Source organism: Coloeus monedula (assembly GCF_965178545.1).
Source record: "Coloeus monedula genome assembly, chromosome: 4".
Classification (NCBI taxonomy): Eukaryota; Metazoa; Chordata; class Aves; order Passeriformes; family Corvidae; genus Coloeus; species Coloeus monedula.
The window spans coordinates 16049314-16076325 of record NC_138784.1 but is presented as its reverse complement, the minus strand read 5'-3'; the positions used below and the strand labels follow the sequence as shown (position 1 = coordinate 16076325).

At 46.0% G+C, this 27012-nt stretch overlaps 1 protein-coding gene across 1 annotated transcript; it reads left to right on the top strand.

Annotated features, from left to right (window-relative positions):
• CCND2 (cyclin D2) lies at positions 1–27008 on the top strand. The gene is made up of 5 exons (XM_082280034.1): positions 1–360; positions 1816–2031; positions 4549–4708; positions 15739–15869; positions 26119–27008. Exons 1-5 carry the CDS (start codon positions 166–168, stop codon positions 26272–26274), a joined length of 858 nt encoding a protein of 285 aa, XP_082136160.1. The 5' UTR covers positions 1–165; the 3' UTR covers positions 26275–27008.
• Positions 27009–27012: the final 4 nt, after the last annotated feature.

Genomic DNA, 27012 nt, shown 5'->3' with positions numbered 1-27012 from the left:
GCGAGCTGGAAAGCCCTGCCGTCTTCCTCCCACCCACCTACCCCTCCTCCTTTACCCCTCTCCTTTCCCCACCCCCTTCCCCCCCTCCAAAAAAAAAAAAAAAAAAAAGAAAAAAAAAGGAAAAAACCTTTCCCATCAGAGAAAGAGGGAGATCTCTTTGGAAACATGGAGCTGCTGTGCTGCGAGGTGGATCCCATGAGGAGAGCTCTGCCTGACCCGAACTTGCTCTACGATGACCGCGTTTTGCACAACTTACTAACCATAGAGGAAAGGTATCTGCCCCAATGCTCCTACTTCAAGTGCGTCCAGAAGGACATCCAGCCCTTCATGAGGAGGATGGTGGCCACTTGGATGCTGGAGGTTCGTACACCCCGGCCCCTCGGAGCGGGGGGGAGGCAGAGCGGCCGCGGGCAGCACCCCGGCCCCTCTCCCCTTGCAGCCCCTCGCTCTTCTGGTCACCGTGTGGCTTCTTGTCGATCCCCTCCCCTCCGTGTACCCCTCCGGAGCTCAGCCGGTGCGGGAAGGGGCGCGGGGGACACCGACAGCCCGCGGGGGAAGTCGCCCCTTCCGGGGGGCTCCGGGAGCGGGGTGCAGGAGGGGAGGAAACGCGGCGTGTTGGCGGGGGGAGAGAGTTGGAAAAGTCATTTGCAATTAAAAGCAAAGAAAATCCGCCTCCGGGAGCGCTTGAGATTGAGGCATTCCTGGGAAAAGGGAGCAGCGCCCGGGGCAGGGCGAGGGTCGGGGGCTGCCCCGTGTGCCCCGCGTTCTGCCCGGCGAGGGTTCCGTGCCCACGTATGCAGTGGGGAGGACGTGCCTTTTTCTCGCCATGTTGCGCTGCATGCGGACTCTGCTCGCAAGTGCCGAGCCCGGCTGCCCCCGCTCCTTTCCGGGGGTCTCGGGAGTGCCCCCCGCCCCCGCGGAACGGGACCCCCGGTATGTCGGGGCCGTGGGGCGGGCGCTGAGCCCCCTGTTCGCCCCGAGGCTTCAGGCAGAGCGGCAGCGGGCCCGCAGCCCCGCCGGCTCGCCTGCCTTGCTCTGGCCCCACCAGCCATCCTTTGCCCCTTCGGATCTCCTTTAAGGGGGACCTTTCCCGAGCCAAACCCCCTGGGTTGGAAAGCCCAGACTCCCCGCTTGGTTTTCATGTGTGATTTGTGCTTTTCCTCCGCGGCTCCGATTTTTGGTAAATTTTTGAAAGAATTTTGCTGCTCGCTGCCTGCTAAAAGGATCCAGGCGGCTCGGGCTCTCTCTCCACCCCACCTCGCCCTCGCTATGTCTCCCGTCCTTCCCCCCCAACGCGGGATTGGGGGCGCAGGGCTGGGGGACACGCGGCGGGGGAATTTTTGCAATTGTCGGAAACGATAGGGGATCGTCCCGGGATGCCATCAGCCCCAAAATCGGGACCTCCGGAGAAGTTTTGATATTTTTTATCGATTTTTTGAAAATATGACGAAATAAAAAAGAAAAATTGGGTCGCAAAAAAAAAAAAAAAAAAAAAAGTCTGAGGCTGCTCGCTTGCTGTTGGATGGGGCTTTTCGGCTCTCCCACACAGTGTCTTGAATTCATTTCTTACTGAATGAACTAAAGGAATGTGAAAGCCGATTGACAGCCTTCCCAGCCTCTCCAGAGATCTCCCCCTCCCCCAAAATTTAGCTCCCCGGGAAACAAAAATAGCAGGAGCAAAAGCAAGGGAAGTAGTGGTCTGTTTGGTGGGTTCACTCATTTATTTATTTTTGCCTTCTTGTCTCTTTCTCTCTTCCCACCCCCGTTTCCCCTCCGACTGCCCCATCCTTCCCTCCCCACGCTCCTCACTTGCAGGTCTGTGAAGAGCAGAAGTGCGAAGAAGAAGTTTTCCCTCTGGCCATGAATTACTTGGACAGATTCTTAGCTGTGGTGCCCACTCGGAAGTGCCATCTGCAGCTGCTGGGGGCGGTGTGCATGTTCCTGGCCTCCAAGCTGAAAGAGACAATCCCCCTCACAGCCGAGAAGCTGTGCATATACACGGACAATTCCATCAAACCCCAAGAGCTGCTGGTAAGCAGCCCCATTACTCCCTCCTCTCCGGCACAGCAGCTTTCTCTGGCTGGCACAGCACCCAGCACTTCGCCACCCAACCCTTGTCTTTAGAAAAACCCACGCTTTTCCTGCGTTTCTGAACGGCCAGAAAGTCTCGGGGGTCAACGCTGAGGGCGGGGGACACCCGCGGGGACATCCCTGTCCTCCGAAGCCGCCTGGCAGTACCATGCGGCGCTCCGGCCGCTGCCCGCCTCGTGCGTGGGCATGGCGCTGCCGCGGGTTTTGGGGTTGGTGGTGCCGGGCGTGGGTCCGTCCCCGCCGTGTCCCCGCCGTGTCCCCGCCGTGTCCCCGCCGTGTCCCCGCCGTGTCCCCGCCGTGTCCCCGCTGTCCCCACGGGGGACCTCGCCGGGCGCACGTGCGCGGGCGGGCGGCGCGGCGGCGCCACCTGGTGGCAGGCACGCGGCGGTGCGGAGCCGGGGACGGGGGGGCCCCGGGATGCTCGGGGGGGGCCCGGGATGCTCGGCCGTGCCCAAGAGGCAGCGGGCACCAGCTGATGGCCAGGGAGTTCCACCTGAGCACGAGGAAGAACTTCTTCACTGTTCAATGACCGAGCACTGAACAGATTGTCCAGAGAGTGTGTGGAGTCTGCCTCACTGGGGATGTTCCAGAGCCGTCTGGATACAACCCTGTGCTCTGGGATGGCCGTGCTGGAGCATGGATATGGGACCAGGTGCCCCACTGTGGTCCCTTCCAGCCTGACCCATGCTGTGTGATACGGCTCAGTTAAACCACCCCGTGTCTGCTGCTTCTCTCAGTTCAGACACAGTGGAAGCAGAAGCAAATTGATAATTATTGAAGGAAATAAGTGACGTTTACATCATGATGTAGAGTGCTGGACATGCATCAGGGCCCCTTGGTGACATGGATACTAGGTCAGAGACATGGTTGTAGCCATCCGAGTTGCAGGAGAATTTTTCCTATGAATCACTGGGAATTCCCCCTGGGGAGGGGTTGGGGTTGGGAGCTCATGCTTCCGCTGAGTTAAAGAGCCTTGCCCTCAAACCCTGCCTGGCTGTCAGGGCCATGAGGTGTCCCGTTGGTGGCACAGACAGGCAGGGGAAGTGCCATGGTCCCCATATGTAAATATGCAGAATGATGTCCCTACCTTCTTTTGCCATGTGGATTTAAGGATGTGTTTAAAGTGCTGCCTTGTATTTGGTCCTCTGGGTTGACTGTTCACTCTGAAAACATGTCACATCAGTAATGCTGGGAAGAGGAGGCCTTAGTTCACATAATTGCCAACACTGTTCAACATTTTACAGGTTTTCTTGAGAAATTAAAAAAACCCATCTGGTTTCTGCAGCCTTTTGCATATATGTGAGATTTTTCAGGCCATGGAGGGCTCTGTCATAATCCAGCAGGAATGTCCGTAGGAAAGTAACTCGCTGTTAAAGTGGGCATCTATTCAGGGAAACGGCTGCAGAAATGGCATTGTGGGGTCCATGTTTATGGTTTCTCAGCAACGCTGGTTGACGTCTCCTCGGCTGCAAAATTAAAGGACTTTTTTTTTTTTTTGACTTGCCAGCTCTGTGAGCTCAGCTGGGGCTCCCCACCACGCTGGGCTCCATCAGGCATCATCAGGAGTCGGGAATCAGTGCGTGGAATTTAGTTAATAGCTAATACTTGATGGATGAGACAAAGGGGAGTCGGAGGCCTAAACTTTGCTCGCTCTGTGGGGCACTGTAAGGTGTTCAGAACTCAGTTTAAATGTTGAAACATGCAGGTCATGCAGCCCGTGGCTGGATCTGGAGATCGGGTGCTGTTTGCACAAGGAATCCCATTCCAGGGAATGGCCGGTAGTTACGTACACACCCAAGTTTTCCTTTGATTGCAGTGGGAGTTTTGGGCGTGCAAAGAATCTGGGAATGGCTCCTACATGATTTACTGGCAGATAATTTACACAGGCTACTTCTTGGCTGTGTTGTGTGTGTTTCCTTTCTGCAGAGCCTGTCTTGGAGTAGTTTAAGTACCATCAGATTTATCTGCGGGACCTTTGGAATACAGTTTTGGGAGGGAATGCCGTCAAGCCAACTTCCCCAGTTTTGAAAAAAGGAATGTATATCTAGGTTATTTTTGTGCATGGCTGTCCCTAGGGCTTTAAATGGCTATAAAGTAAGGACTATAGCCATTTAAAAGAAGTTACTAGGGAAGGACCACAGTGACCTTGGCAATATCTAATTGCAGGCTAAACTTTCTGGGTGGGTATTCAGCACTGGATACAAAAAAAAAAAAGTAAAACCTTGGCAGGAGCTGCCAGGTCTCATTATTTTCAGAAGAGCCTGACATTTCTGGTGTTCAAAAAACAAAAAAGAATATAAAGTCAACAACTTCAAAGCAGTAGAGGCGTATGGAAAAAAGGGTTTGAGCAAAACGAATTTAGCAGTGATAAAGTTATAATAAGAAATAAGCAGAGGTTTTTTGCAGGCTTTCTTATGGCTTTTCTTCTCTTTTGCTTTGCCTGTCCCCCCTCTGCAGGAATGGGAGCTGGTGGTGCTGGGGAAGTTGAAGTGGAACCTTGCAGCTGTCACCCCACATGATTTCATTGAACACATCCTAAGGAAGGTGCCTCTCCCTAAAGACAAGTTGCTTTTGATCCGGAAGCATGCCCAAACCTTCATCGCCCTTTGTGCCACAGGTAGGCTCAGCTGCTCTGGCTGCTGCTGCTGCTCATGGTGTGGCTGGAAGGGCAGATTTGTTCCTGGTGGTGCATCATCCCCTCTGTCCTTACGTGATGTGGGAAGAGCAGCTGAATCCCATGGGACTGTTTGCAAAGGGTGTTGTGAATCAGGCCCCAAAACCGTGTAAGGACAGATTCCTTGCAGTAGTGACCCGGAGTGCAGCTGATGCGTGTGGTGCTTTTGCAGTGACGTCTGTAATACTGGATTAGACCATCCTGGGTTTTATTTTGCCATTCACTGCTTCTTTTAGAGAGCCACGGATCATTAGTAAGGACAGCTCAAAATATAGAAGCTGTTACAGCACATTAGCCCAAAATGTATTGAGCTAATGCACTGCATGAATGTGTTCATAAACTTTTCATTAACTCGACTCTGTCCAGATAAAAGGTAAAATTGTGAATTTTAACATTTATGTGATACTGCCATATCCCTGAAGCATAGGGAATGACAGATTAGAAGGTAATTACTTTTTTTTAAAGACATTTGGATTCTTAACTTCAATCCAAGAAAGCAGTAAAACTACTGTGTTTTGTAGGAAACCATTGCACTCCCTTTTTGTCATATGGCTGAACACAGTTTCTGAAGATTTAGATGAGAATAATTGCCTCTGTGGAAGAGAGGCTTTTTAGTTTTGACCTGTCTGCAAAACACTGGTTTTTGTATGTGTGTTGTTTTGTTGTTTGGGTTTTTCTTCCCTCAGTTACTTCTACAAAATAAGTGTACTCTGAATTTTCATTCAAAGGGTTAATGGTAAGACTACTTTTTAGAAGCTAGAGAAACACCATGGAGTGTTTTCCAGAGTCATTACCAAGTAGTGGATGGCTCAGTTAGAATTCACCAGTTTGACATACCTAGTCCTTTGTGATAGGAACTGTTCTGCCTGCATGTTTGCAGAGGGGAAAGGAAGACTGGGTGCAACTTTTGGGTTTGAATGTCTACTTCTTGGTATTTAAGATGTAGTGACTGCTTTTACAATGTTGGCCAATTCTTCCTACCTCAGTTGATCTGTTGTAGAGATTTGTGTATGGGCTGTATTAGGGTAATTGGCTTTCTGGTTGCTATGATGTGCAGGCTTTCCCTTCTTTTCCTACTGCTACATGATCCTTTTCAGACCAAAGACCACAGGACTCAGTAGGAATATTGCTCAAATTTTGCAGGATCACTCTTGATGATTCCTTGCCTTCTCCCCTTACTCAGGATGCATTCACTGTTCTGCCTTATCTGATATGGAAAAGATGGTCTTTCCCGTGGGCATTTCCCTGGATCTTCACACCATCAGCCATCAAACTCCAATATACCTCCGCGTTGCCTTCCAAACCAGACAATCTTCCCACTCTTTTGTTGCTTTCACTTTTTACAATAGTGTTTTGGTTTGTTTTATTTTTTTATCCAGCACAACATTTTCTTGAGAGCCCTAGAATTTCATTATGATTTAACTTTTCAAATTCTGGTCCATAATCCTTTGCCCTTAAAATTTTCCATATAACCAAACCATTGCAAGACTGTGGGCCATGAAAGAGTCTCCAAAATCTATGGCTTCTTTCCACTCCATGAATTCTTTGGTGGTTAGGTCCATGCTCTAGAAGTCCTTTTACTAAGATCCAGACCAGTGCCCCCTTTCCAGCCCTCAGCCCAGTCATGCAGTTCCCTCATGTGTCCTCCCCCATGTGATCTGCCTCTCATGTTATATGTCTCCAGTGCACGAAATGAAGTCCTTTGTGTAGAGTTTAAAGAGGCAACAGGTCAAGAGTTTCTTCTCTTATAAGGGAAAGACATAATTGCTGAGCACAGAGCTTCGCAAAAGCGAGGGCACTGTGGTGCTGGCTGGAGATTTTCTTTTCTTCTCATCCCATTGTCCACAGACCACTGTGTAGTTTTGAGGAGGACCCATAACCCTTTGCCATTTCAAAAACAGAGCTCTTACCCAGGCCCTCAATACCACATTCCCATTTTACCTGTGAACTGCTATCTCAATTCCCATTGTGGAAATGTTGTTGTTACTACAGTATTTCCCTTTCACTGACACTCTTTGAAGAAAAGCACTTCTCATCAGACTTCCTTCCAGATCCAGTTGTCATTTCTTGTCCTGTTTGTTGCAGAGGTCTCATTGGCTGCTCTGTTTCTTCTTTCTCCCTCAGAGCTGCTGCTCTCTGCCAGCCTGGGTTAAGCCTAGTGTTTCATTTCCCCATTTGCCTCCTTTCAGCAACAGGACCTCCTCTGACATGTGGCTCCCTCTTCCCTTGCTCCCCATGTGTGCTTTTAGCCTGGGTTTGACTCTGTACTATTCCCAGATCTTACCTGGCTGCCTGGCTAACAGCTCTGGTCTGGAGCACAGCAGTGAATCTATTCCCTGATTCATCTTGGCACAGCTTTTTCTGCTTTCAAGTACTTTTTCTTTAAAGTATCATACAAAATCTGGCATATTTTGGACTTTTCTCCCCTAGCCTTAGTTCTTCTTCACCAGCTTCTCCATTTTAATTTCCCAGCAAAAACATTTTACCAGAAATTCCTGGGTGTTCCCTGCCTGTACAGAGCTGGCTTTGATCTCAGTCCTGCAGCACTTTGGGTCAGCAAATGAAGAGGGAAGCAGCCATGAACAGTTACTGGATGTTGTGCTGGATGTGTAGGATCACTGTGATACTCGTCCCTCTTCTCCTTTCCATCTGAATGTTCCCCAGAAGGAGGTGATACTCCATTCTTCTGCATATTCCTTTTAGTCATGTTTGGTCACTTTGGCACTCTCTCTGTTTCTCTGCCTTTATTTTGAGCCCAGTTCCTGAACCAAGCTGCATGAATATAAACCCACGGCCTCTCCCCAGTCCTTGCAGTGATTAATGATTCACATGAGCATGACTGGAACTGGAATGTCTCCCTCTTTGCCCTTGGTCCCATCGGAACATACAGCTGCTGAGCAGGATAGAAGCTTGTGTGTCCTCCTGAATAAAGAGTTTTCCATTGCTCTGTACTCACAAAGGTTTCAGGAGTCTCCTTCTCCATGAGGAGGGTATGGAAGTGGCATTTTCCTCCTGCTGCCTTGCTCACTGCACAGTGAGAGTGCATAGATGAACACTATGCACTGGCATAGCCTGATCTGTCCCCATGTCATTTGTTTTCTCATCCCACTGGTGGCTCCCCATGCAAGCCAAAGTCTCCTTCAGAAGGCTTCTGAATTTTCAAGGCACCAAGAGGATGCATTTGGGGCCTTAAGTGGTGCTTATGGCTTCTCTCTTATGAGGAGAGACTGAGGGAGCTGGGCCTGATTAGTCTGGAGAAAAGACTGAGAGGCGACCTCATTAATGCATGTAGATATCTCAAAGAGGGTGTCAGAGGATGGTGCTAGGCGCTTTTCAGGTGACCAGTGACAGGATGAGGAGCAGTGGCCATAAACTAAAACACAAGAAGTTCCATTTCAACATGAAGAAGAACTTCTGTACATTGAGGATGGCAGAGCCCTGGAACAGCTGCCCAGGGAGGGCCTGGAGTCTCCCTCTCTGGAGACATTCCAAACCCACCTGGACACATTCCTGTGTCACCTGCTTCAGGGGACCCTGCCTTGTCAGGGGTGTGGACTGGGTCATGTCCAGACGTCCCTTCCAGCCCTGATGATTCTGTGATCCATCAGCATGGGAGGTTCCTGTTTATCTGTGAGCCTAATGGAGATCATTCTTGTTTTGCTTGCTAGGATTGTGTTCCTTTTCCACTCTGCCCACACCTCCATCTCTTTACTGTTCTGCACCCTTTGTTCCTCTGTCTCTTTGCACAGCGCTGCACAGCTTGGAAATGTTCTCTCAGGGGTTGGCCATTCGCCTGTGCTGAGCTCCAAGCCAAGGAATCACTGCTGGAAAGAGTGGGAGAGGGCAGTGGTTATAGAGTTGTGTGCAGAGCCTGCCACGCTGCTGCTGGAAAGAGAATCATACATTATTTCCTTACACTTCAATGTGCTTATCGTTTGCAGCCTGTTCAGAGTCGCAGATGCACAACTTCTTCCTTGTGTTATATTCTCCTCTCAGAGGCTGTACATGCTACAGTTTTGGTGCAGGATACCCCTTTTTTATGTGAGAGTCTGTAAGGGAATGGTTTTTGAGGGAGGGGAGCCTGTGCACAACAGGCTTTCAGAAAGAGGAGCTGTAATGGAGACACTAATCTCTATGAGGAGCTTCGCAGGATTTTAGTTGGGTGGCAAGCAAAACTTAGAAGCAAAAACCTTTTTTTGTGGACTTGCAGAAATAGAAGGCAGCTTGTGTAAAACCCTGGACTCAGTCCTTTGCGTGGCCTTTTCTGTGCTTCAGCTGAGTCCTGTGGCAGGTGGGATGTGCCCATGGTGGATCCAGCATCTCAGGCCTCAGGGTCTTTGTCAGTACAGAGGCCAAGAAAGAGCAGGAAAATGTCAGCTTTTAAGTCCGTTTCGTACAGTGTGCCAAACCTCTGCCCACTGTTTCTGGGACATTAAACATCTACACTTGAAAGCTGAGAAGGCTTTTTTTAACTTCTGGGCCAAATCCTGCATCCTTCTTCAGACAGTTGTTCTGTGGAAGTCAATGGGAGTGTTGTCTGAGTGAAGACTGCAAGATGAAGCCTACAACCCTGGTAGTGGTCTGCAGAGTGACCACATAGAATGAGGCCTGTTTGCTCCTCAGGATTCCTGCTGGGCAGTTCTACTCTGCATCCCCTTTTCATCCAGTGTAAGTTACTGGGGCCTGTCCTTGCAAAGTGTGATACAAGTTTTATTTGGGACCTGTTCTTTGCAGAGGGGAAGAATGAAGCCTGCAAAGGCTTCATTGTGTAAATTAATGTCTTAAGAAATAAAACACATGTTGCAAAGTGGCAGTGTTTGCAGGAACTTCTTGCATAGGAGAAGAAACAATAATTTACACTAATTTATTGCTAGACAAAAGAAGGCTCTTGCTTGTTCCAGGGAGAAGCAGCTCATATCAGTATTTCCAGCCAATGGAGCCACAAGAACCAAGGAAGTGCCATCAGCAAGTAGTCAGGGCCTGGGGAATGTTTCATGACCAGTCAAGTCTGGCAAGAGGAGGTGGAAGGAAATGGAGAAAGAGAGCATGTGCTGATCCAAGCTGGCATCACTCCAGAGCTGCCAGAGGAGTTGCCCTCCTTTCTACCAGCTGCAGGTCTGTCATTTTGGTGGTTCAGGCACTAACATCATCCTAATCCTTGGTTAGGAAGGTGTAGAATAAGTGCAAATAACCAGTGCAAACAGTTGTTCAGAAATAGGATTTACCATCAGCTAATGAGCATATTGTTGTGAATGCTCCTCTACTTTGCATAGGTTGTTCAGTGTATTTCCCTGTCTTTACTTCTCTTGGACGGTTGTGATGAAGCATTAACGTTTAGGATACTTCAGACCCATTTGTATAAGGGCTAAATGCTGCTTGCTTTACTGTAGCCCAGGAACAGAATTAGATGTCTGCCCTCCCACCTACTCAAAGGATGGAAGCACGTCTGCATCCTGGTTTACTTGACAGTTTTGGGTTTGGTTTGAAGGGCTGAAGCGTCATCTGGTTTTGCCTTTAAAAGCAGAAATAGTTAACGTGAGGAAAATTTGCAGTGTCTTGGAGAAATACGAGAGCAAGAGAAAAAAAATGGCTGATGCAGATACAACCAACTGTATTAGAAAAAAAAAAAAGAGTATTGCACTGACCCTGGAATTGCATTTGGATCAAAGCAGACAAGAATTAAATTCACTACTTCCATTGTTTATCTTAGACTTTTCTTTTAGACTGCGATGGTTAAATACAGCTCCATGCTTGTCTTCATAGTACAGGCATTGGTTGGGTGAAGTTTGAGGCTGGCTGTGACCATTATCTATATAATTTTAATGTATCAATACCTGTTTTCCTGATGGAGGTAACATACCTTTTTTTCCCCCTTTTCTTCCCCCCCACCATGGGAAGAATTACCTTCCTTAAGACAGCAGTTTCCAACTCTGTAAATAAATATCTATCAAATTACAGAGATTAAAACTGGCTGCTCAAAAAGCCCAACCAGCAGCAGAGCAGTACCATGGGTCGTTGTAAGAAGGTAGAGTTCCCCCACCTGACTTTGGAACACCGAGCACGTTCAGCCTGGGTATTTGTCAGTGCTCTTTTCTTTCCAATGGTTTTATTTATTGGCTGCAAGTTAAGGCTTCCCCTTGCAGGACCTCTCTGGGTTCCTTCCTCCAGTTCCCTCCTGCTTTGGACTGAGTGTCAGCCTTGCATTTTCCTGGCTTGAAGGTAGTGAAGACCACTAGATTGGGAGAGAGCCAGCAAAACAACTCAGCCACGGTGCTCGCAGCCCTGGAACGTCGGCATGGATTACGTGTGCTCCACTGGCAGAAAAACCTCCTCATGCCCTGGCTGTGTCAGCTCCAGGCTGAAACTGGGGGACAGGATCAGGGTACCCTGAATTTGCTTGATGACTCTGGCTGCCTGGTCCACAGGTGGCTGTGTTTCAAAGGGTGCTGTTTCTTGCACTGCCTTTTTTTATTCCCAGCACGGAAGTCAGTGCGGTTGTGGCCTTGTTTTTTGAGATAGTTTAGGAAATAGGTGATATTAAAATGGGGATGGGATGGTTTCTAGTGTTTATTGCCTGGGAATAGAAAGTAAAAGAAGTTGTGCTTTCTAACAACCCAGTGTCTTCCCTTGAAGTGTTCGTGTGCTCAGATTCTCATAGACCACGTGCTGTGGCACTGCTTCTCTAACTTATAATGAGACTCTTTTGTACTTTTCCCATGGAATGGCATAATCACAGAATCAATTAGGTTGGAAAAGACCTCTGAGATCATTGAGCCCAACTATAAACCTATAAATCACAACAAAATTAGAGTCAGAGCCATGCTTTAGATGCAGGCTCTGGGTGCCTGTTAACCAAGTTTGCACACAGAAGGATTTAGCCCATAGCCTTGCTTCAGGTGTCCAGGGAGAAGTGCTTTTTATAAAATTCCAGGTGTCCAGTAAGAAGTGCTTTCTATAAAATTTCCTCTGTAGTTCAGGTTTCGTCATCTCCTACAAGAATTTGCAGCAAATGCATATGCTTCAGCTCACATTTTTAGGTTCTCACTCCGTGCCCCCCCCTTTTTTATTAAATTTTTTTTTTAAATCTCAGGGCAAATTTTTGACCTAGTTTGGGCAGGGACAGTTTTACCTGGGTGAAAACTGAGTGAGGATGGCAAGGCTTGTCTTGTTGTCACAGTAGAAGCAGTGATAGAGATTTATAATTGAAAATAGCAAGTAAAAAGCTTGTTTTGAATTTCTCAATGGAATCTAAGAGACTCGGGGGGCGGTTCTGCATCCCCTCAGATACGGTACTTAATATTTATGCTTTCATTGCACCTTGACAAACATTTCACGTAGTTATTGCTTTGCTTGAATATGGAAATATGTTAATTATGGCCTTTATTGCGCTGCCTGCTCTTTTCCTCAGCCTTTTCTATTCAACCCTCTAGGTGGCCCAGCACAATGTGGCTTCTTTTCTTTCAATGAGCTCTTTCCACACTAATAGGGTCCAGGGTGATGTGGAGAACCATGTGCACAAAATTGGTGCACCACCCCCCATTCCTTTGTGGGCATGTCAGGTTAAATTCATATCAGCAGGAGGGTCACTGCCATGATTTTCAATAGCTCGAGATGAGGTGATGACTTCAGACAATGGTGCCACACTCTCCAGTTGGAGACACTTGCCTCACCAGTTGCAGTAGTTAATTAATATGCTAAAAATAGAAGCCAGTGATACAAATCGCTGCCTGTTGTACAACAAAGACTGGGCATGTGTAGCTTTGATAGCCAAGTTTATGGTGCTTGTTATGGAGGGAAGTTAGTTTAGAGCTAGAGGCAATGTAAGACTTTCTGGATGCTGAGCTTTAGTCACTCTGGGCCTCTGGCCATTCGCTCGCTGTCTCATTTGCATTATGAATGACATTAAGGGAGCTAACAAGGTTATTGGGCATAGAAATGTTCGCATGTGACCCCACGTGGAAGCAGACCTACAGCAGTGCTAGTTGGCAGGGACACTGTGCCTCTTTATTCAGCTTCCTAGGAAGACAGTTTCGAGAGTGGATCTAAAATCAGCCACGAGAACACTGGTGTTTGGATAACGTGGAGGTCGTGATGCGAGGCAAGGAATTTCAGAGGGCAGGTGGAGCTCTGTCCTTTGCTCAACCCACTCTGCCTGGCTGGACATGGGAGCTCCCTGCATCATCTTTTTACTACATCCTGCCTGAAACACAGGATAAGGAGGGGAAGATTATGGAAAGTCAATTGCTACCCATAGTTCCCACGCATTAGTGAGAGACAGTTTGGTATGTCCAAAGATCAAACATGGAAGTTGCTTCCCAACTTAGAGGTGTGGTTATCCCTTACATGTGTTTGTATAAATCCATGTGAGGTAAACACGAAAACTATTTTGATCATAGAATCATTAAGCTTAGAAAAGACCTCTAAGATCATGGACTCCAGCCCTAACCCAGGTTTAACCCACTGCCATGTCCTTCACTAAACCATGGCTTCAAGTGCCACATCTGCGCATTTTTTGAACACTTCTAGGGATGGTGACTCTACCACTTCCTTGAGCAGCTGGTCCAATGCCTGATCACTCTGAAGAAATTTCTCCTAATATCCAATCTAAACCTCCCCTGGCACAACTTGACACTGTTCTCATCTTGTCCTGTCCCTTGTTCCCTGGGAGCAGAGCCTGACACCCCCCTGGCTGCACCCTCCTGTCAGGGAGTTGTAGAGAGTGAGAGGGTCCCCCCCGAGCTTCTTTTCCTCCAGGTTAAACACCCCCAGCTCCCTGAGCCACTCCTCATCAGACTTGTGCTCCAGCCCCTTCCCCAGCTCCGTTCCCTTCCCCAGACTCACTCCAGCCCCTCAGTGTCCATCTTGCAGTGACAAGCCCAGAACAGGACACAGCACTTGGCGTGAGGCCTCACCAGTGCCCATGACAGGGGGACAGCCACTGCCCTGCTCCTGCTGGCCACACTGTTGCTGACCCAGCCCAGGAGCCATTGGCCTTCTTGCCCACCTGGGCACACGCTGTGGACCAGCAGCCCCAGGCCCTTTCCTCTGGGGCTCCTTCCAGCCACTCTTCCCCAGCCTGGAGCTGCTGGGGGTTGTTGTGACCCAGGGGCAGGACCCAGCACTTGGCCTTGTTGAACCTTATCTCACTGGCCTGGGCCCATCAATCCAGCCTGTCCAGATCCCTCTGCAGAGCCTTCCTGTCCTCAAGCAGATCAACACTCCCACCCACCTGGGTGTCATCTGAGAACTGACTGAGGGTGCACTCGATCCCCTCATCCGGGTCATTTACCAAAGAGAACTGGCCCCAACACTGAGCCCTGGGGGACTCCACTGGTGACTGGCAGAAAGTGCAGTTCTGGAAGTGTAATTCCCATTCCCTTGCCATGTGCTGAGATCAGCATCCTCTGGGCTGTATCCCGCACTGAGAATTTGGGAGTCAAGGTTCTCCTGTTGTCCCACTCATTAATGGGGGGCAGTGTAATTTCATTTCCAAGAATCAGCTTTCCTATGTACAGTGGGTTCTTACTATGACAATAGTGCCTAATTACTATTTTTATAATAATGGCAGTCCATGTTCCTTCAGCCAGTGGGAATTTGCTCTTCAGAGTGGGATGTCTGGTAGGAAGCAGTGTTGGGCTTGCAGGTGGTAACCTCCTGGTGGCTTTGTGAGATAGAGAAATCCATGTCAGGGTTTCAACTACTCCTTTTGTCTCCCCACTTCTAACATCATTGCTCTGATCCATGTGGGTGAATGTTATGTCCCAAGTGCCATTCTTACTGGACTGCTTCAATCCCAGGGATATATTCCAGCCTGGAGAAGAACATGCTGTCTCCACAGCTACTGAAGTATGTGCCAGCTCTTGAGTTTGGGAGGCTGAGAACAACTCTCCATGTGTCTAAAACCTGATTGGTTACACAAACATCAGCAGGGTTATGGAATTTGTGAGCAGAGGGGATTTGGGATCTGCAGCTGGGCAGTTTTCTGTTATCTGTTTCTATCAATGTAATGTATTGCTTGTGGTTTATTTCTTACTATGTATTACTTTGGTTTACTCTTCCTTCTACTCCAGTCCCCCCAGCGGAAAACTGGTAGAGAAAGGTTTGTTAGTACTGAAAATTGGTAGAGAAAGGTTTGTTAATGAGTTACTGTTGAACCAAAAAACTTGCAAATCAAATTTCATTTTAGGAATATATCAAGATGTGGCAGATCTGGTATTTAGCAAGAGAAACTAGTGCTGCTAAACCAGTGTCTGTGGCAGTATCATAAACCATAAAATTGCTTTATAAAGATGACAGGATTTTATTTTAATTTCTCTTCTGATTTGACAGATGTGTGAGAGGAAGTTCTGAAGTGTATTTTCAACTTGTTTATTAAGAAGCAGTAGTAATGACAAATGTGATCTTTGTTCTTTGATTTCGTAGCTATGGGCTGTAAGTGTTCTCACTTCCTAATTGCTAAGGTAGCAAAGATGAACCGTTAATTAAAATCTCTTTCCCGGACAGGTCTTTAAATGCTCGAATTAATTAACTCTTTAAAAATTGACATGACTAAAAATCTCCTTTTGGTCCTTTGTGATACCTTATTCCAGTTATTTTCTGGTTATACAGAGAGGTCTAATGTGACCAAGACCCAAATTTCTGAATTACAGAAAGCCTCCTTCTTCTCTTTCCTTTTCTTTAAAACTAAGGAAAGACTATTAAAAATTGTCCAGGTTTACTTTATGCATCAGTGAAAATAAAAGACTGAACCGCATTTCCATTTTAATTTGCAGGTCTGTTCCCCCTCCTTTGACTGCTTGTGATGAGCAGTGTGACTAATGAGCTCCATGGGACCAAAAAGAGTGGCACTTTTCCCTTTCTTCTACTTCCCCGGGTTTTATTCTTGGGTGTGGTTTTTTTTATGTTGCTTGCCTCTGATGTTTTGCAGCTTTTCTGGTCTGGGCTTGGACTAATTCCCAGATCTGTTCTTGCAGATTTTAACTTTGCCATGTACCCACCATCAATGATAGCAACTGGAAGTGTGGGAGCAGCCATCTGTGGCCTTCAGCTTGATGATGGGGACAGCCTCACAGACCTCCTGGCCAAGATCACAAACACAGATGTGGTGAGTGTCCCACATTCCTCTTCTCCTTTCACTTCCCGGGGAGTAGTGGAGAACTGGGCCTGATCCTGAAGGCTGAGTGGAGCGAAGGAAGGGGGTGCTTCTGCAGGGAGTGAGTTGTAGGTGTGGACTCAGCACTTTGGTTTGAGTCTCCAAAGCTCCTTGATCTCCTGGAATTCAGTTTTTATTCAGGCTTGGTGGGGAGAGCCTGCTCTGCCTGCCCAGGCTGGTGGTCCAGCAGGCTGAGCCCCCTCAGAAGCCCTGGGTGATGGGGTGGGGTGATGGAGCAGGCAGCATTCCCTGGGGGATAAAGCAAACCAGGAGGTGTTGTGCTGCTGTTGGTCCTGTGCTTACAACCTTGAAACTGCTCTTCTGACCCTCCTTCAGGTATCACCTAAAAATTCTTGTCTTGGAGGAAGTGAATAATGAGCTAATTTTGAGGCAGGACGTGAGACAGGCACAACTCAGGCTGTCCTTAAGCTTTTAATTCACATAGTAGATAGGTGTAATTATTACATCTGTGGTAGCATTGTTAAATAAAGATTTGGTTTTGTGATTTGGTTAAAAAGAAGTAATTAGTCCAGTTTACTAAAAAGGGTAGAATTTTGGTATTTCTTTTTTTTCTTACAATCAAATTGATCCTAATTTTCAAATGCAGTTCTAGGGTTTCCCATTTATTTTGATTCAAATTGCATTTGGACAGAAAAAGGAATACTTCCTATTCAGAGTGCTTAAAGTCCAAACCATAGAATCACAGAATGGCCTGGGTTGGAAGGGACCTTAAAGATAATCTCATTCCAACCTCCCTGCCGTGGGCAGGAACGCCTTCCACTATCCCAGGTTGCTCCAAGCCCTGTTCAACCTGGCCTTGGACACTGCCAGGGATGGGGCAGCCACAGCTTCTCTGGGCAACCTGTGCCAGGGCCTCCCCACCCTCACAGGGAACAATTTCTGCCTCATATCCAATCTAAACCTGCTCTCTGTCAGTGTGAAGCCATTACCCCTTGTCCTGTCACTCCAGGCCCTTGCCAAGAGTCTCTCTCCATCTTTCCTGTGGGCTCCCTTCAGGCACTGCAAGGCCACACTGAGGTCACCCCAAAGCCTTCTCTTCTCCAGGCTGAACAATCCCAATTCCCTCAGCCTTTCCTCACAGCAGAGCTGCTCCATCCCTCTGATCACCTTGGTCCCTCTGAGAGAAGGGGATACTTTCTGTGCCTGAGAGACTTGGGTGTAAGGCCTACAAGGCCTTTTTGCTGCATCTTGCAAATTGGAAAAACTTTGTCTACTGTGCTGATCTTTTCTATCGAGATTATTTAAGTCTGAAAGAAAATACCTACAAAAACATCTTAGTAGTTCTTAAGTGGTTAGAAGATGGGATTGGTTTTGCGCTAAAAATTCCTTCACACCTTTCCTTTTAAATTTAGCAGGGTTTTTTTGTCAAAAGTGTGGTTTTTGCCATCCTGGTGAAAATCTTCCCAGATCTGACTGAGCCTACATTCTTCAGAAGAAAAAATTAATACTCTTCCCAAATAACAAAGAACTCCTAACATTTTACTGTTCCCATCTCCTCTCCAAGAGACTGTCAGCACTGAGTAGAGACCAGCCTCCTTCTCTTTGCTCCTGGTCTCAGCCCACAGCAGCACAGCCTATAGAGGAGAGTCTCACTCATCCCCCAAATCATAACAAACTCAAGACAAAAGGAGTTTCTGGATAATTTAATTGCTAAAAAAGACAAGCCTTTGCAGAAATTAGAGGTGCTGTTATTTTTTTCAAGGTGTTTCCATTGTTGGGGCAGAAGTAGCCTTAACTCTCTGCAAGCTTTGAAGCCCCAGCCTAATCAAAGGTAGCCAAAATTTTTGAACTTGGCAAAATAGTGTACTTTTCATTAGCCTGCTGTTTCAATTTGGGAGAAATATTTTGCTAGGTATTTTCTCTGTGAGTTTTGCATTGGAAAAATACAAAAGGGCCCAGGACTGGAAACTTTCATCCCACATGATAAAGCTTGAGAGAGAGAGAAGCAACAGAAAATAGGGTCTTAGAGAAGCATAGGGCAGGCTTAGCAATAGGTAGTAATACCAGCCTCATGTGTAAAACGTATTGTTGGAAAAAATGTACTGTCTGGATTGTGTAAGACTTGGCCCAAGGCTGTGTTAATAAAGAGTAAAGACTATTGTAATATATTTTACACTGGGACTTAATTAAAGTTGAATGAAGAGCTTCAGTTCTCTCACTTCCGAATTTCTGATGCCTGAGAGCTGTTCCTGCAGTGGCACAATTAATTCATTGTCACTGTGTGAATGAATTTGTTTTCCAAGGGGGGCTTAGGGAAGAAGGAAAAACGAGAGTTCCTAGGCTTTAAGATCATCACATGGGAGAAAAGTGGGGAAGCCACAGAAATTAACAGTTCTGCAGAGGAAAACCTTCTGGCCCCCCTGTGCCTCGTGGTAGCCCACAGGAGCCATCAGGCAACTGGGGAAGAGTCATTCCCAGCCAGAGGGTGCCAGGGCTTCTGCTTAATTTTTCTTTTGGAGTGTGTGATTGCTTAGCATGGAAACAGATGATAGGACTTTCCCACTGACTTTTCAAAAAATATCACTGTCTGAGGTGAAGCACGTAAAATCTCAGCTTCAAAGCTGCAAGCAGATGAAAAGAAATAATAGTAATGAAACCATGATGCAACTTAAGTGCAGTGAGCTTTTCTGAATTTTCACTGTTTTATAATGATAATTTAAGGGTGCAGTCTCTTTGCTGGGAAATAGCAGCATAAACCAAGAGGCTGAAATCAGTGGTGTTATTTTAGATTTACGTTAGTGTAACTGAGACTGGAGTTTGGCATTTACGACTAATATGAATGTTTTTAATGGATGTTTCATTAAGAATTAGACCAAAATATGTTATTAATAAACAACATGTTATTTAGAGCCCAGCTGTTGGGTAAGCAGACAACCAACACACGAGTGTTTCTTTCAAAAACACATTGGTGTTGGATATCCTTGTATGAATCCAGAGCAGTGCCCCAGACTTGATATGGGGTTGTCCAAGGCATCCTGCCAGTGTCATTTTAGGGATAACAGTTATTTCTCATAAATAGCTGCCCTGGGCTGCTTGGTGAGGGTTGAATCACATGCTGGAGAAAAAGTGACAACAGGGCCAGGCAAACGCTGGTTTCATTACTCCTTCCACCTACCAAAATAAACAGCAGGGAGCTGCTTGTGGAGAAGCTCAACAGCCTGAAGGGTAGTGAAAGTAGCTCTGCATGGTGCATCTGAACTGCCTTCTCTGATTGTTACTGTCCCTAAGAGCCACTAAGAGCTAATCCCACACAACTGAGGGAGGGGATTCTCCCCCTCTACCCTGTTCTTGTGAGACTCCACCTGGAATACTGTGTACAGTCCTGGTGCCCCCACCATAAAGAACTGTTGGAGCAAGTTCAGAGCAGGCCATGGAATTGATAAAGGGAGTTGGAGCAGCTCACCTGTGCAGACAGGCCAGGAGAGTTGGGGCTGTTCAGCTTGGAGAAGAGAAGGTTGTGTGGAGACCTCAGAGTACCTTCCAGCATCTGAATGGGCTACAGGGAAGCTGGAGAGGGGCTTCTCACCAGGAACTGTAGTTACAGGACAAGGGGGAATGGCTTCAAACTGAAACGGAGTATGTTTAGCTTGGATATTAGGAAGAAATAAGGAATTAGAATTAGAGAGGGTGGTGAGGCCCTGGCACAGGTTGCCCAGAGAAGCTGTGGCTGCCCCATCCTTGGAAGTGTTCAAGGCCCGGTTGGATGAGACTCTGAGCAACCTGGGATAGTGGAAGGTGTCCCTGCCCGTAGCAGGGGTTTGGAACAAGATTACCTTTAAGGTCTGCTTCAACCCAAACTATTCTGTGCCTCTGATTCTAACTTCACACAGCTCTGCAGGATGGGGATTGCATGTTCCAGTCTGCTCTCCTGCCAGGGGCTGGGAACATTTCCTTTGTGGTTGCTTGAAGAGGAGAGGCTGGTGAATGAAGAGTTAACAAACCTACTGGCAGGAAGCTGCAGAGCTCCCTGTGCATCTCTTGGTGGGTCATTGCAAAGGAAAAATAAACAACTCAGGAAGTCAGGAATTCCCATAGCATCCCAGACCAGCACTCCAGTGCGAGCAGTATCCTGTCCCTGGTGGAGCCAGATGCTTTGGAGGAGGATACGAGCATCCCTGCTGTGCACAATTACGGGATGTGAGGAAGGATAGCTAAATGGGTAGGGGACATTTTAAGACCTTACAATCAATATTCTGCTTTGCTTGATACCTTTCTTGGGTAAATCTATTCCCTCACCTCCTGGAAGAGCATCCATCCAGGTTGCATCTGGATGACACACGGTGTTGGTCTCTCCCGCATCAGCAGCCAGGGAGAGGTTTTCAGGCAGAGCCAGTGCCTGTATGTGGGCAGAAGTCATCTCTAAAAGTCTGTTCCCAGATGGTAACCGGTGTGTATTGAGTGGTTTGGAAAATCTAAAGCATATCTAAGGGCCCGAAGTAGAAAAAAAGCAAGGAACCAAGCATTTTTTAAAGGCTTGTTGAAACAGCTGGCTGTGAGCCCTTAAAAATGCAGAGTGGGGCTGTTTTGGAGACTGGATCCATAATAAATGGCATTTAAAGTATCTCCACTTCCATGTGCCACATACGTCAGTGTCGGGATTTTTTTTTATTCCCAAGATCAGAGACGTCCCTTCATAAAGATCTTCAGATTTCTGCACAGAAACAGAAGTGAAGAACCACCATGCTCAAGAATTCAGAGCTGCAGTAAAAAAATCATGGAAATCTATCTTGAATGGATTGCATTTGAACATTGTTCCTACAGCACATACACCATTTATCCCCTTCTTTGTAGTGTCTAGGGCCTGTGGTTTTGGAAGCAAGAAACAGGACTCGCTGTATCTTATCCTGCCTTATTTGTTGCAGACCGCATTTTGTATGCAAGGAAACAACAGGCAAAATAGCCTCCCAGAGAAAGGAAGAATGAGATAGTTTCCTAAGTTGTCTTTGCTTGAGTTGGCAGCTGCTCTGTTTCATTCAGCTTTTTGTTCCCCAGTGAGTGCTGTGCGTGTGTAGCAACAATGGGGCGATGCAGTGACACCGCGGGCTCATGGCGGAGTTCCGTCGGGTCCATTGACAGGCGCGGCCGCGGCCGGTGTGCCAAGGGAGCCGGGCGCCCGAGGAAGGGCTCAGCAGCTCCCATGGATCGGCCACTCCAGTGGGGAATCCCTGCTCAGCTCCTGCAGCTCTGTGTAATGCAGGCAGATGATCCTCCCAGCTTTTTGAAAATCCCCTTTTTTGCTAAACACTCAGGGTGTTTGTTACAACAGCGTAAATCCCACACCTTTTCACTTTTTCACCTTTTCACATCTTCGGAGTATTACCTGGTAGAAACTACCAGAAATCCCAAGTCACGTTGAGCAGGCCGTATCATGGCATCTGCCCCTGGATCACCGTACTGGTGTGTTGGCTTTACTCTCGCTTTTCCCAGTTCTGCAAACATTGTCCTCTCCTGTTTGCAGTGAGAAATACCCACAGCAGCAACAGGAAACCAACAAACTGAATGGTGAAGCAAACAGTGGAACTGAGTCTAGAAAGGACACTGTTGAAACTGCTGAAAAGACAAAAAAATTGCAAAGAAAAATGCCCCCTATTTCAGATTCTTAACGTTAGTCACCTTATTTATTGCATTATTGCAATAATGTGGCAACAGTAAGTAGAGAAGCTCTAGCATAAATGAGTTTTTTGCATTTCTTTTTTTTTGTTTTGTTGAATGAGATGTCCTTGTTAGTTCACATGAAGTGCCTTTTGGAACAGCAAATTGCTATTTTCTGTACTTCCAGATGGAAAAAGATACGTAGATTCTTATCTGTGATTGATGCTCTTTGTTACAGCAGCAAAAACACACATTCAGGAGGGAAAATATTTCTGGTTTTAAACTGCATCCATTAGATGCGAGATCACTGTAAATACAGTAAATGGATAAGATATTCCCACAGCAGCTTTCCAGGCCCTTGCTTTGGAGAAGGTCAGTGAGGTAAAGGCCAGCGCTCAGCACACAAAGGCCCCGCTTTGGGAAGGAATCCCTGTTTATGTCAACAATGAAGCATGTGCTTTGGAGAGGTCTGAATTGGGGCTTAAATGTGAACCAGTGGAGGAATCCAGCCGGCTTTTGTGTGTAGGAGTACAGATGACATGTTCCACACTGGAATTTATGTAAATCCCAACTCTTTAATGCATGTCTGATTGCTGCTTTCTTAGATTATTAAAGCAATGCATACATGATCAGTGAACAGTATTGCCATTTTGGGTATCTCCAGCATCCTTTCCATTTATCAAACCAGATCCTGCACCTAAAAGATGTCCTTGTCTGATTTCCCTTTTGCAATTAGTTTTAAGAAAGAGGAAGAGATTGGAGGCCTTAACACTTACTTGTGAAGTAATTAATGTATGTGTGGAAAACTAACCATCCTTTAACACAAAAATGCCAGAAGGCTTTTTTAGCATTTCCAGCTTTTGGGCAGTGCAAAGCAAGAAGCCTGTTGGTTGAGTTGGGTTGAGTTGAGTTTGAGTTGAGTCCAGTTGGAGGCCTTCCCTCATAGCTTGCCAATGAACCATAAATGCCAGTTTAAAACTGAAAGATGGGGGCCAGTATAGGATGTACATATACCATAGAAGTGTTGAAAAGTTCAAGAAAGTGAATTATGTGTAATATTCTGCAGGATCTTCACTAGGGCTTGTGCTTTCGTTCAAGATTGTCATGAATGGAAATTGAAATCTTCAATGATTATTGACTTGAATAAGTAGCTCATGCCAAAGAGCTGCTGATTCCTCCTTCCAGCTGTTTTCACTGCCAGCATTTCCATCATAGCCAGGTGGCTGCCCCTCATCAGACACAGGAAAGCTTTTCTTTTCCTTCAAATGCATTTCAAGTGTGCTAGTAAAATCACCTAGGGATGAAAGGGTTTCAAAATGAAAAAAAAAAAAGAAACCTGAAAGTTAATTGCCTTTTTAGTTCTGTACATGCTGAAGTAAAAATAAAACTATGGAATGGAAAGTACCAGAACTATTTTAATCATTAAAACTACTAGACCATATAGAAGAATGGGGAAGTTGATCCATGTGACACACACTTAAAAAAGTTTTTTATAAAAGCAACAAAGGCAAACCCTGCAGTATTCTGAAGGAATGGCCGTGTCCTTGTATTGCAAAATCATTACTGCAGTGCATTATAGTGTTCTTTCAAGGAAGATTTGTTGAAAATAATGCAATTCATGGGTTTTTTCTTTGATATGTTCATAAAACTTAATGCTCTGTGGTCAGTGCTGTCTAGAGCTTGCCAAATGAAAGTCCACCACTAAAATATGTACATGTGCAGCAAATCCCCATGAAACTTGGAGGCATTAAAAATACTGTGTCATGGGAAGGACAGGCTGTTTGTCCTGATGGGTTTTTGGTAGTTTTGGTATCATGTCCCTTAACTTTGGATTGACAGAAGGTTCCAGTGGTGCCCTCATCTATACAATAAAGCCACTTGCCTTATCACACTGGGACAGCTGGGCTGACCAGATACTCTAAATTAGGATTTTTTTTTCCTTTCACCTGTGAGGTTTAACATCCAAGGAGCTTTAGTATGCAAATAGCAACACTTTTTTGGAAAACTATTTCATGCTGAGTGCAGTGTGCTGGTCATTTTACTGTAGGTTTCTTTGTTTTAAAGAATTCAATGGTTTTAGGTTCAAAACCTAAGTGTAGACCAGAGAAATAATACACAGTGGCCTGTGGATTCCCATATGAAGTAAAATCCATGTGAGAGTTCCAGTCAAGGCCACTTAATAGATTTTATGTACAAAATGAAGACACCAGAAATGACCCGTTTCTCTATAGGGTTATCTGAAGATTTCAGCCTCTTCATACCTGAATTGAGTCATCACACTGCCTATCAGAAGTTTGTATAGTGATGGTGTAAATGACCATACATGAGGGTGGTTAGGAACAGACAAAGCTGACTCCAAATGCTCAAGCCTCATGTTCCGCATGTCACCACCCTTCCTTCCCCAAGCCTGCCTGCAAGGAAATTGCCTCATTAAGCTTTTCAGACTGAAGCTGCTTAAAAGAAATCTGGCTTGTTTTCAGAAGGACACAGTACTTTGAAACTGTGCTTTGAAAGAAGAGGTTCTTACACCCAAAAAAAGCACATTACAAGTGTCATCTGTTACAAGAGTCTCCAAACTGCTGCCCCCCACACTTGAAAATGCCTTGACCCACGCATGATTTGTTGTCATTGCCCTCTTACACACAGGTGAATGCTTACAATGGATCTAAAGCCCTCCCTAGATGATAATGGGGGATTTTCTATATCTGAGGACAAGATTTTGCAGCCAGCAGCTGCTGGCTGGTGGCCAAGAAAAATGGGTGTTCATTACCCACCAGAGCTAATTGTACCCATCACGAACGTCAGCGTCGCCAGCGGAACAGATCCTCTTTACCTGATGTGTTTTTCCCAGTCAGGCTGGGATGACAAATCAATCCTCCACACATGAATATTTCAAACTGTCCCAAATAACCTGGTACTGTGCAGAAAAAGGGATGTGTTGGTCAGGGTCCAACTCCTCAGTGTTGCAGTCACATCCCCTAGTGGGTTCACAAGTGCCTGTGGAGGTCAGTGCCCTGTACTGGTCTTCAGCTCCCCTGCCTGACAGTGGGAATGGTGATGCTGAGTTTCACTATCCCTACCAGATGCTGTGGGGGATCTGGTTAAAGCACTGTGCTGTGAAAATCCTCCTCCCAGACCCTGCATTGCTCTATTTCCTGAAGACTCCTGGAGAGACCCAGCTCTTAGGCAGACTGAGGCTGCAGGAAGTTTATGGTATTAGTGCCTTTTCCAGTAGGGCTCCTCAGGGCTGCCTTTAGAAAATGCCATTTCTTGTAGCACCACGTGTCCCCTTGCACAATGTCAGATTGATACTCACAGTGCCAGCACACTGAACGTGGTTGGCATTGTGTTCATACAGTCACGGCTTGGGTTTTATTTTTCATTTTCTCCTATAACTCAGGGTTTGTCAAGGTTTTCTCACACTTTTTTTTTTGTTAAATTACCACATTATTTGGTCTTCCAGTGTATTATCAAGAGTGTGGAACATCCTTTAAGTATTTTAATAGTCATCTTCTTCATTGCTGCATCTGGTTTAAATGTGGTGAACCCTTCACATTTATTTCTATATTTATACTTCATGTTTATTGGGGGACTCCTGATGAACAGGCTCCCATATTTATGTGGCTGTACTGTACCCTGCTGTTTCTCTGAATGTTCTGTAGTTTGTAATGTAGTGGTCTCTTGGAACTGGTTGTATGTTCAGAAAATTATTGGATATGGCACTCAGTGCTCTGGTTGTCAAGGCGGTGTTTGCTAAAACGGTTGGACTTGATGATCTCAGAGGTCTTTTCCAACCTGAATGATTCTATGATTCAATAATGCAGCTGCATGTTTGGGACTTGTGTGAATTTTCTCTTGTGTGAATTTCCATAGATAAACTGACCATTTTGCCTTTGCCTTGGGGACCCAAATGTGTGACAGATAAAACTCAGCCCCAGAGCACCATGCTTGTTCAGGGACCTCAAAAGTTCTCCAATTTCCCATCAGTTTGCTTTGTATGAAGTGCATCTGTCTCTGTGATCTTGGTATAGCATGTGGAGGTTATTTCAGGATAAAGTTGCAACTTCTTTTGTAGAGAAGACCCACTTAGGTGGTTTAACCCTGCATAGGAGAATGAAAAATTATTTCTCTGTAATAATTAGGTTCTTGCTCAAGAAGACCACATAAATCACATAATCATAGAGTCATTGAGTGGCTTGGGTTGGAAGGCACCCTAAAACCCATCCAGTTCCAACTCCCTGCCATGGGCAGGGACACCTTCCATTATCCCAGCTTCCTCAGAGCCCCACCCAGCCTGGCCTTGAACACTGCCAGGGATGGGGCAGCCACAGCTTCTCTGGGCAACCTGTTGAGCAAAGACCAGTAAAAAATACTAAGATGTAGAGCCTAATAAATACAGCATTAACAGTGTTTAACCCAGGGAGTTTGTACACAGTGATTACCTCTCAGAATTCAAGGCTGAGTTGTGTCAGAGCAGGTACTTCTCGGAAATACCTGACTGGTGTTCTTCCAACTTCTGCTAGCTCAGTATAGGAAAAATAACCACCTTTATCTTTACTAATAGATAAATTTGCTTTCTTTTCTCTAGGACTGCCTTAAAGCTTGTCAGGAACAGATCGAGGCGGTGCTCGTGAACAGCCTGCAGCAAGTCCGGCAGCAGCAGCAGCAGAGCAACCCCTCGAAGACAGTGGATGAACTGGACCAGGCCAGCACTCCCACAGATGTGAGAGACATCAACCTGTGAGGACATCGGCACACAAAGTCACGCTTGCTCCCCCAGACCCTTTATTTTTGTTATTATTTTTAGAGTGAATTTTTTTTTTTAATCTGCTCCCACATAGAACATATTTAAAGCTCTTTTAGGTAAAAAAAAAAAAAAAACCAAAAAAAAGTACAAAAACTGAATAATGAAAAAAAAAAAGCATTTGGTGCCTGTGATGTTTTACAGAAGGGAATCCCACAATATATTTGGTAATTGCTATTTGATTATGTATCAGTGATATTAAATGCTTATAAAAGCATACAAAGTAGCTAGGTCAATGTAAGCCTGCATTTGTGGGAACAAAGTAGAGTATACTTGTCTGTGTATTATGAACTAGTGCATACACCCCTTTTTTAGATTTAAGAAAGGAATTGTGTGTGCGATTTTATGGCTTGACTAGATTGCAAAGCAATAGAATAAGGGGTTTAGGGCAAAGTGGGAAAAGATCCCTGAAGCAATTGAACCATTTTGAATGCAGAAGAGATTTGCTGATCTGTCACCTCTGTTATTAGTCAGAAGTGTTTGTTGGATCTCTGTATGTTAGTTTTGTTTACTCTTGCTGTCTGTGGTAGCTGCTACCTAAGAAAGAAGATGCTTTATTTTACCAGCCAGAAGAGCAGGTGTCTTTTGGGCTTTTTTTAGTTGATTTATTTTTCTTTTTTTTTTTTTTTTTTTTAACTTCCCCTCTCCCCCTCTTGACTTTTTTCTACTTTTCCTTCC